General features: G+C 40.9%; 1 protein-coding gene across 1 annotated transcript; it reads right to left on the bottom strand.

Annotated features, from left to right (window-relative positions):
- Positions 1-19: 19 nt before the first annotated feature.
- Positions 20-11237, bottom strand: CTSO (cathepsin O). Its single transcript, XM_074866613.1, has 8 exons — positions 10987-11237; positions 9684-9789; positions 8559-8692; positions 7186-7353; positions 5568-5689; positions 4177-4340; positions 3622-3714; positions 20-1926 (listed from the first exon to the last, which is right to left on the bottom strand). Exons 1-8 carry the CDS (start codon positions 11179-11181, stop codon positions 1892-1894), a joined length of 1017 nt encoding a protein of 338 aa, XP_074722714.1. The 5' UTR covers positions 11182-11237; the 3' UTR covers positions 20-1891.
- Between the last annotated feature and the right edge of the window lie 485 nt (positions 11238-11722).

The following is an 11722-nucleotide window of genomic DNA, read 5'->3' as shown; positions in this document are numbered from 1 at the left end:
TTCAAACAACAGTATGACATGCATTTAAAGTGTTTTTTATTTGAAATATCATTGAAATAAGGATAAATTGATACATAATAAAAGCGAGGCAAATTTGGCCATAGAATACTGATAAAGCTGTGTCATCTTCTCATTAGATGGACTCTCCTTGTCTTTTTAAACGCTTCCCTTGGAAATACACATATGCTGTCGGCCTTAATTTCTGGTGAGTTGCTCTGTATCTTAGCGCTTTGGGTACTCATGCCTGGTAGTACCACCTCAAAAACACTGGTGGAACATCAATTAGGAACTTTGGCTATTGTTTTCCAGTTACGGAAGTGTGCTATTTGTTGTTTGTAAACTGCTAAGGAAAGGCCATACCACAGAAGACTATAAGCCTACAGAAGGCTTCCCCTTTTGGTGATCTAAAGTTTTCAGCCAGTAAATTCAGGAAGTAGCGAGACATCGCACTGAGTCTTCCTTTCATTTAAAATTTTAATGCATAAGTAGAAGGACTAAAATGGCAATACTTGGCAATAGACAATTATGAACACTCATTGCATTTGTCATGAAAAGGTTATAACACACTGATCTATTAACACGGTACAGTAATTAAGTGTGAAAACTACATAATTGCTTCATAGTAGTGCTTCATAAAAGACACAGGTAAAGCATTCCAGATGAAGATTCAGAGCATTTTAGAACTACATGTTTGGTTGTGAATTCTAGTCACATTTGCCTGCAACTGCGGTTTTACAGGTCAGCAAAGCTGGAGCCCCTTTTTGATTCCCAGCAAGTCCCACCTATGAATTCAATTAACCTAGGGAAATTTAATACCCACTCTATTTGGAATATTCTGTGACTGCTGATTTTCTGAAGCTAGCAAATATGTATTATCAAAAGCCACCCTCACAACTTTTTCTATAACAAATAAGGTTTTAATTTATGCTTTGCAACTGGCTTCACTGTTAGTCGTGAAGTAGAGAAGAGAGAAGGCATGGAACTGATACAGTTCTAAAAGCACAGAAAGTCTGATTTGCAAACACATATATCCTGCCAGGACACAGGATGTTAAACCTCCAGAACTGCCTCCGTTTGTCTAAATACAGTTATTTCTTACTTTTCTATCCACCTAACAAATGAAGGCAGAAGACTGTGATATTCCAGGCACTTTCCAAAACACGGTCCCTGCTCTGAAGAGCTTCGAATTTATATTTACCCAATAAAGGTCTGAAGACTGAAACTGAAGGACTGCAGCACTTCAGAGACACAGGGTGCTCGGGAAACAACTTTGACTATCCATTTCCCTCCTTTATTCTTCTAACTTTAGAGAAAAAGTAGGATTTCACAAAAAGGAGGAAGACAAAACGTGTGTGTCTGTCAGAGGTGCTAGAAAAGCCAAGACAAGTACCAAAGAGTAACAGAATATTTTCATCCAAATGCCCTTCTTCCCTACCCAATAAAAGCAGACCTAATCATGGTTGTTCTTGTCTTCAAAGTGTTTCAATTTTACTCTGTCATACTATTGATTATTTGATCCAAATTCCTTGTCATTTGTCATCACTTCTTTCCTTGTAAGATCTTTTTACAGAGCAGTATTCAACACCTGGATAGACTTCACACTTTGCAGTTTCAATCCATCTTTGAAACTTCTTTTTGGGTTCTGCAGTTGATTCTACGTCTTCTTATTCTGTAAGAGATTCTGAGTCTTCTTATTGCATGAGAGATTTGATGTGCAACACACATTCCAAATAAAAACATTTTTAAAAACTCCAGCCAACCCATTCTCGTACTGTCTAAAAGTAGGAATTGCCCTTGCAGCAATTTCTTATTTTAGAAAATGTTCTTTTGAAGTAAATCTTCATATACAGTGTGTGTCCAAATGATACTTGTGGTCTTTGGCCAGTAAGTGTCAAACAAATACTGATGAAACTGTATCTGCTATACCTACAAATGAAACGAAAATTTTTTTAATAAATACTGGAAGTGGAGACTTGCCAAAATAAGTTCCCAGAACTCATATTCATATATTGCCCTCTCCCCTCCATGCCATGACAGCAGATGAACTGCTGGGGGCCAGGGAGGAGGCAGGGAATCAGCTGCAACCCTTTTATGTCTTCCTTGACTGACACTGTTTACAGTTGAGATCTAGTCTTCTCCTTCCTCTGCTTTCATGTTCAAAACTTTATACCCTATCTGAGGATTCAGCATTGGTCCCATCTGGGTGCTGAAAAGCAATCTAAACCTTGATATCCTCTTTCCTTTTAATAATATGCATTGGCAACGTACAGACAATAGGAAACTATGCAGCTCTGAAAGCTCACCGAGAGACTAGAGAGCGCAAATTCCATTACAAGACTCATTTCTGAACACTCATACACGTACAAACACAGAACCAACTAGGCTTTTATTTATGCTCTATTTTGTATTGTTGTACTCCTTCCAGCACTAAAAGCAAAGTCTGACTACAGCCTGTAAAGATATCAAAGGGTGATGGCTCTTACACCCTCAAAAGTGGTACCAGAGCCCCTCTAAATCAGAAGACAACATCTGTGGGGGGAAGAGAGCAACTACTGGCCTTTACTGGATTGTTCTTGTGTAGCACAGTACAGAAAATGCAGAAGAGCCTGCTTTTTGAGAGAAAAGATTTTGAAAATAACACATCTGTTCTTCCTGACCACCTCTACAATTGACTTGCTTTAATTATCGCTACTTCTAAATTTCTTTTTCCAAATAGTTTTTTTATACAACAAGAACAAAAGTTTCAGCAACATGGAAAAGCTATGACTGGATACATTGTCCTGATCTTTACTGAGTGCAGGCAAACTGAATATTATCTATTCTTATTTGCAGATGATTTATATCATCTAACACCTTTTACAGTGACCGAGAGCTACTGTGAAACATACACTGAAGGGAAAGCCAACAGAAGACCTCCAGTGTTAATCTAACAGACTGAAATTCAATGGACACACAACATTTACTATCTAGTAGTTGAATCCCAGCAATTTGGCTCAGCAATCTTTGTTGGTAAACAGGAGCTTCACCTGCCTTACCTCCACATCCAGCAACTCAGAAGAAACTGGATATTTAACACTACAAAACTCCCTCAAATATCAAGAAAAATCACATGCAAATGGTAAAAGGGTGGGAGATGGAACCGGCACTAGAAGTATATGCCTCTATCCTACAAGCAGGTTACACAATTCCCAAGCACAAGCAGATCCACTTTCCATATTTGTTTGCTAAACAGCCCAGAGATAATTGCATCCACTAGACAAGGACAGCAGCTGTTCTACCTACACTAAGTACAGCGATGGCACTAACCTAAAAACATGACACATGACTGTGTACTTTACAATACCATTACCTCTACATGGTAAGGTACAATAGTACTTTTATTTGTTATGCCTTATATAGCTTTACCTTTGCATGGTGTTTTTCAATCATTCAACTATATGGCTTGGTTGAACTAGCAACCGCTTTATTTATTCTTCCACCTGGACTCATCTAACCTCTTTTAAAACATAGCAATGATTTGTATTTCCTTGTTGAGGATCCCATTATATCGCTTTACTTACATGCAGAAACATATCCCAGTACATGGCCTTTACCACTTTAGTTATTTTTTGTCAGACTTACCACAGACATTGCCGCCTATCTTAATACGAACATAGCCGTCTATTCCCCAAGCAGGCCCCCAAGAGTTCTGTACAATCCAGTACGGGATACTACCTGGAAAAGACATTTTCATAAACAGATGACAACATGAGATTTGGGAAGCATAAAAAAAACTTTGAACAGTCTACAGAGTTAATTACCATTTTAATATCTCATAGTTTCTGATGGTTTGGTGATATGGTATAGTGAAACCTACTGTTGTTCACATAGAGGAGAGAGCTAATATTCCAGCGTTGAACAGACTGGATATATCCTCTGCTAGCATAAAGACACATATAGCCATGTTCTTGACTTTACAAGGAGGTGAAGTCCCACAGAACTGAAGGAGCACAGACAAGAAGAGTTCTTCTCCTGGGATCAGGCTGCACTCCCAGAACTGATGAGACACCAAACCAAACAGCTCTCAAAAAACCACCCAGTCCTGGATTTTAATCATTTGCCCCACAGGAGGCAAGTTGCAAATAAGAGAAGAAAGACAAAACCTACTGGGTTGAAGCTCAGTTGATGAAAACGCACCTGTTCTGTCAAAACCAGTGATAAGAACAGCATGATTTGCTCTTCCACTGGAGCAGTGATATTGTATGATCCCACCAAGATAATCCTGCCAGCTAACTGCATCTACTGTTACTGCCAAAGGGCCCCAGTTAACAAGCATCCTCATCATTTCTTCTTCTTGACCGCTGTGAAGGAAGTGAGTGATAAGGCCAAGTGACTTAAGTTAGGACACTAAAGCAATTTGAGGTGGTAATCTACTTGTTAAGTACAATTTAAAAATCAAATAACTAAACTGTTTCCTCTGCATTCTACACACCACATAACATACATCAACGATTATATATTTCATATGCTACAACACAGTAATACAAATATAGGGCACACCGACTATGGGAAATGTACAGATCCAAAGATATGATGCTATTAGAAAGAAGCAGGTTTCTGGGTCGAGTCAGGGGGCAATGGTGAGCACTATGTACCTTTTATACACCACTCAATTAAAAACAGCTTTGGACAAACCATTAGTCTATATTATTATTTCCCATTAGTTTTTCAAACATACAGAAGTATCTCTTATAACACATACAATAATACACTAAAATATGTATCTCAAACATAACAAAACACAGGACATTTCCATTATCAGACATTTACCATTAGTATTCTCATACAGTTTTACTTATGTAATATACTGGAACAGGAAATCTTTATCACTGCATGATATGTACAATAACTAAATTTGGCAAATACAGACTAGCAAAGCTATAACTGATTTAGTTACTTATATCTGGCAGTAATTCAATCCCTAATCAAAATCATAGTTCTTGTCTTTAACTTCAGTATGCAGCTGTATTGTACTGATAAAAATTAGAAAGAAACTTTCTTGGTACAGAAACCTAAAAAGCTACCAATTGTCTTTACAAAATTCAGTTGGCGACACTGTTTGTAAAGTCATGGACCAGAGGAGGATGCAGGTGGGTATGTAAATGGATGAATACTGAAGTAACTGAATACTTCCTAATTTTTTCAACAAATTCCAGTTCCTATTGGTAGGATTTACCATTTCTGATACTTAAGCAGTGTAATGTTCACTTAGCATATATTAAAAATTGAAACTGACTCAATGTTCCAGTTTAAGCATAGCCAATTTAACAGACCTAATTTCAAGACACAGACTTAAGCTTTCTAATATGAACAGGCTTCGTGATGGCAGGGTTGAATGGATTCATTGTGGCAAGCCTAAACTCTCAAAAATGTTATGTATTAATTCTTATCCAGTACAAAGCTACAGAACTGATGCAATCAACCTTATAACCTTTGGCTGGTCAATGCACGATTGGCTCTAGCTTACTCCACAGTTACTGAACACAGAAGGAAAAGTACAGCAAATAAAAAGAATCAATAGTAGCTACCTGAAGTCATATGCAGCAAATCCTGTTATTGAAACTCCAAAATCTGAGTGACCAAAATAATGGCACAGTCCTGTCTGAGCTTTAAAAGCATATTCTGAATCTCTCACGAGTTTTACTTTAGTCTGCAAGAAGATAAATGAATGAAAATTTAATGCATTTGACTTTAACACTATGCAGCTCAAAACACATTGAAAATGACCACAGAACTCACTCAAAATTCAGAGTTCTTGGTGAGATTTGGAAATAAGTATGTCATGTTGGGAATAAGATATTTACTATCTCTAGTTTCCTTGTTTGTGGAGAAAGCTTCAGAAGGGATTCAGAAGTCTTTAAATAATGAATGAAATTTAAAAGGTATCTCTGGTTTAAACTAGCCTTATGAGCAATCTCATCAATTTCAAGACACAGATACTATGCATTCACTTAACGAATGACTATTCATTCTCTTCAAATGACATCCACACACAGAATTATCCTCTCCTTGGGACAGCTGAAGAACCACAAACATCCCAAGAACAATTATATAAAATACTGAAATTAAGTCCAATTCTGCTATTACCATCAAATCCTCATGCTAGTATACAATGTATTATAATGGCTGCCACAGTTCAAAGTTCAGTTACAAAGCTACTGCATCAACCTTTTATACTTATTTTATCTTCTGCAGTACAGTATGTTTATGACAGTGCCTTCTCCAGCCTAATTTATTTGTAGTCCCTCTGTTGCCAAGCAAGAGAAAATTTTGCTTCAGAGGAATCCAGATGAATACCCTCTTTCTTGAAATGCAAACTTAAGTTATCTAGACTGTTACGAGCTGGGATTATATGAATCTTCAGGGGTAGAATTACAGACTTTATTAAAAAGGACAATCAGGGTTTTTTTTTAAACTTCAAAAAATTAAGGGATTCTTCTTATTTTCTTGTAACTCAAACTGTCGTCCTAAGGAGTACTTTTTATTTCAAATATATTTTTTCTGCTTACATATATTATTAACACACATTCTCATTTTTCATGGATGAAGTGTGTTAGCTACACTAAAGTATCTGCATTTTCATTGTTTTGGGTTGCAAGTGAAACAAAGGTAAACCCAGTCAATTTTATTTCGAGCTTCTCCACGCTCATGCATGATTTTACAGTGTTTGCAACTGAAACCATAGAAATTTGAAAGCAGAAAATCTCAACGTTGTTCCTTTTTCCCAGATGCTGGTGCCTAAGCTGGACACTCAAATCCACAAAATGACACATGGATAAATGGCTCCTCCTACACTGGTACTGTATGTCTGCCGTTCCAATTGAATTTAGTGGAAATACTGTAGCTTTCAAGGAACATTATTTTCAACACCTGTGGGTTGATTTGTTACATTCACAAGAACATATATAGACCATAAAATTCCAATCAAGTTTCAATTTCGCTTGAACAAACTCTCTCTTGATTCCAGGCTAAATAAATATGCGTACATATGTACATATATACACACACATGTATATGCATATATACACACATTAAAAAAAATCAGATGAGCTGTATACTCCACCTTCCCCACCACTTTTTCTCAGTAAAATACAATGTTAATATGAAAGCTAAGGAAGGGTTTGAGATTCATGAAAAGTTTCAAACCTGGTTCAGCCAGCTCAAAGCACTAACAGTGGATCCTCCGCTGCAGCCATAATTATTGTACGAACAGTCAATAACCTGCTGTACGCTGAGTTCTTCCAGGTTATTTCCTTTAATTGCATAGGCAGACTCTATACCACCCACAACACTGAAAGCCCAGCAGCCTCCACACTGGTACAAAGAGAAGGGAAACACAGGAGAAAGACAAAGTCAGCTTTGTTTTTGAAGCCTGATATAAAAACTAAAAAAAAGTCAAAATGGTCTTCTAATGCTCTTCCTTTACTACATCACCCTTGAACTTCGTTTTTAAGGAAATAATACAGAAATGTAATCAGCCATTTAAAATTTTGAACTGTTTTTTTCCCCTGTACTGCTCTCTGAAAGCCAGAAATGCATTATGGGTGTCTTATTTTAAGGATTCCTGCATTGTGGTTGTCTTATTTTAAGGATTCCTTCCTTATTAATTTTGCCTTTTAAGATAGGTCTGAGGATGCTTTTTACTGTGAGGTACCTATTTTCTTAAACAAGTATTGAGGCTCAGGATGAAATTATTTTTTAACTACATTAGTTAGTAAGTTTTTGAAAAGGACACACTTTAGGAGAAAGTCTATGACTTTCTATAGTCTGAACAATTTTATAGAAATAAATTAGATTACAGTTTAAGAAACTGTAAACTGAAAGTAAACATAACAAAAAAATTCTTAGACAGTAACAGAATCTATACTGCAGTTCTAGTCCCTTTAAACTGAGGCATTTTAAATAGGAAGCAGAATTTATTCCTAGGCAAGGTCCAGGTTACACTATGTGAAGCACAGAAAGGAAAGACATTGAGGATTTAACAGCTTGTTTGTTTCTTACCAGTGACCATAACCGCTTTGAGATAAACTGTAATCATGTGGGGTCTGGTTATCTTCCTATCACAAATGCATCCTCTGAGACATTCAATGGTAAAGATATGGGTGTTGACCAGCCAAGGGCATTCAATCATGAGGGAAAACCACAGCAAAGGCTCTATACCCATCCAGGTGAAATAAGGTATGAGATCAGGCACTGAACTTACCTCAGTCTCTTCAGAAAAATACAAAAAACACATGGTGCAAAATATTTGCAGATTTAGTTAACTAGATCTTATAATAACGCAGCTTATAATTGCACAATTTCTAAATGCACAACTTTTACATCCCATGTTTTTAAGTCTAATCCACTTTGCATAAAATGCTACGTGACTGTGTATGTTCAGCCGGCCATACTTGTGCAGTGCTCCAAGGAGTCTTGAGGCAGTGCTGGGCCCTTCCAAAACCTTCACTGTGACATACCTGCTGGAACTGTCTGTGAGCAGTGCTTGAGAACCAGGAAAGGAAAACACCAGGACTTACTGTCTGCTGATTTCTCACTTCTGCAATGACTTTCTTGTCCCTCCAGTCAAACTTCTTTGGCAAAGGTTTTTCCCTTCCCTTTGGCACTTTTCTGTATCTGGGAAGTTTGTGAGGTATGCTTCTTAAGTAAATAGCTAAACACAGAATACAAATATCTATAAATCTACTAACTAAAAAAACCTCACGAACAACTGTTTCACTAGAAGCCATAGAGATAACATTGATCTGTAGTTACAATCATGAGATTACATCTCACTCTCAAATCCATAGGAAATTCACGTATTTAAAAATAATCATTATACTCCAGAATGAATGTAAATATTCCTACCGTTCTAGAAGAAAAACCCAGAAATATTCCATGTAGGAACGTGGGTATAAAGCATGAAGATTTACTAAAGCTGATCAATAACCATTCCATAAAACAAGCTTTGTTTGAAAATTTTCATGACATTTTACTTACTGGAAAAATATTACTTTTAGTCAGGTAAGAGGAGAATAACGTAAAGATTCTGAAACACATGCAAATTGCTAGTTTTTTTACTAAAAAAAGCTGTTAATTATTTACAAATAAAAAGGGTGTGAAATCCCCCAACGAATAGAACATATAACAGCAGACTTGAACAGCAAGAAGGGAAAATTAGGTTAGGTATCAGACAAATTTTCTTAGGAAAAAAAAATTAAGCATGTCATATTGGTCCTGAAAGTCATAGCTATCATCGTACAGCCACAGACCTCCAAGCATTGTTCGGATTGCAGTCAATTTTGTCTTGGGGTAGGGAACAGGAACTTAAGAGTACTCAAGAACCTTGTGTATTTTCCAATTTTAAAACTGTTGCAACTGAAGAAGGCTTTAAGGCCCAGTGAGAAGAAAGAAGGGAGGAAGGGAGGAATGGAGGAAATATATATACTAAATCATATTCAGGCTCTAGGCAATTCAACCTTGCAAGACTAGAGAAACACGAAGAGGATTTTGTATCCTTCAGAAGTACTTACAGTTTGGTACCAGACATTGTAAACTAGCTGACTATCAGAACTGGAAGAATCTGTAAATGTGAAAGACACAAGATTCTGGGAAAGAATAAGAAAAATAACAGAAAAGGCATTAGCAGCAGCCAGAAAATGTACCTTTGAACTCTTCAGGAAACAGGTGAGAGAACTGATTTATTCCATAGAAAGCAGTTGTATTATCTTTTGATGGTGAATTCAGTAATCTAATTCTTTTAGCACTTTCCTGAAGGGAAAATAAATAAATAATTTGTGTACGTTATTAAGTTAGCAGTAGTGACAAAAATGTAAGAGCAGAAAAAGAAAAGGTTAGCAACAGTAAGCATGAACTTAAGATAACAAGACAGGAGTTCACCTCAGATTCATTGTGGATCCCCAGCAAACCAATATGAAACTCATTAGACTAATTTCAGTTCTAAGAAAGATACCAAAAAAGCAATTGTTAAATGCATAGAGGGTAAAAAATTGATATGAGACAGGCAAAATAGGCAAGCTGAGAACACATTGTGTCAAACTCATCTGATGCCCTTCTTTGAGAGCACAACAAACCTTGTGGTACAAAGATACATAAAAATGTCTTCAGATAAGTGTTAATCTTATCTTGTTTTATGTCCTTATAAAGCGAGAGAACAGTATAATGGTCTAAAGACATTTAAAAAACTAAATTATCAGGAATCCTAGATCTCTGAAAAACATGTTTTCGACCTACAAAAGCAAGACAATCTGGCACTCCCCTCCCCAACTTCTTCTGCCGACAAAGTTCAACATGAAATATAAAAAACTTAACGCCAACGTCTGCGTTTTCTGTGAAGACTTCAGGGCACCCCCTCAGCAGAGGACGTCTGCTGGGCACCACCACCCGCGGTCCCACCGCCACAGGCAGCCACCAACGCCACCGGGACAGCAGCGAGCCGGGCTGGCACCGCACTGCCGGCGCCGGCCCTCAGCCCCGGTAACCGCCCGGTACACTGACACCCGTCCGGACCCCTCGGGCACCCCTCGCCCAACCTTTCCCGGTCGCCCCGTTTCCCTGGAAAAGGGCTCCAGCAGCAAGCCCGTGCAGCCGTAGACGTGAGTCGGGGGAACGGACGTAACCCCCCTCCCGCCGCCGCCTCGGTCCGAGGCTGACACCTGGCGTCAGAAACGGGGAAGGGGACAAAAGCAGCGGGCCCCAAACCCCAGCAATTTGAGAGGAAGCCGAGCAGGCAAGGCCGAGGAAGACAGAACAGAAAAGGGTGCCGGAGCGGGTTTCGGTACCGCGGGCTGAAGAGCTCTGCCGTGCTACCTTTCTCTACCTCTCACCCGCCAGCCACCCGGTGAACCGCGGCCGAGCGGCGCCCCGCCACCTCTCCTCCTCCGGCGGAGCCCGCGGCCAGCGCGGCAGCAGCGGGGCCGCTGTGTCAGTGTGGGCAGGGACACCTACCCGGAGGGCCGCCGCCGCTTCTTTCTCCCAGCCGCTTCCGTCCCACGGAGGGCGGCCCGGATCGCTGCCACCGCCCTCCTCCCCAAGCCGGGTGCCCGCAGGCCCCAGCAGGGCGGCGCTGCCGGCCCGCAGCAGCCAGCAGAGAAGCACCAGCACTCCCACCGGCCGCCCGGGCCGCGCGGCCGGCCGCGCCATGCCGCCCCGGGCAGCGGGGCCCGCTCTCTGCCGAGTCCCCGGCCGCCGCCCCTCCCCTGGCCGCTATGTCATGGCGGGGTGGGGCCTGGGGGGCGCACCCCCACGCCGCGGCGCTGGCGGCCCGGGCCGCTTTCGTGGGGGAGAGGGGGCTCAAACCCCCTTTGCCTCCAGCCTCTGCCCGGCGGCAGCCCCCCGCCTCCTGCTGCTGCGGGCCTGGGGGCAGGCAGGGCCGGCGCGGGGGGCCGGCACCCCGCGGGGCTGTCCCGCCGGGCCGGGCCGGGCGGGGCCAGGCGAGGCGGGGCGTGAAAGGGTGGCCGCCCTCAGCGGCGTGCAGCTGCTGTCGCCTCGGACTGTCCCGCCGCCGGTTTTGCGGTACCCGGCAGACCTGGAAACAGCTCATGTTTCAGGCGGTGTTTTTCGGTGTGGGAGATGCGCTGCGGGGCGCGCAGGGCTGCGGACGAGGGGAGAAGCGGTGCCGAGCGTTCAGTTAACTGCGAGATTGAATAGTTAAGGCTGGGCCCTGGCTGAGAGGAAAGTTAGT

Source organism: Strix uralensis, chromosome 4, assembly GCF_047716275.1.
Source record: "Strix uralensis isolate ZFMK-TIS-50842 chromosome 4, bStrUra1, whole genome shotgun sequence".
In the NCBI taxonomy this organism is placed as follows: Eukaryota; Metazoa; Chordata; class Aves; order Strigiformes; family Strigidae; genus Strix; species Strix uralensis.
This window is presented reverse-complemented; position numbering and strand designations above follow the sequence as displayed.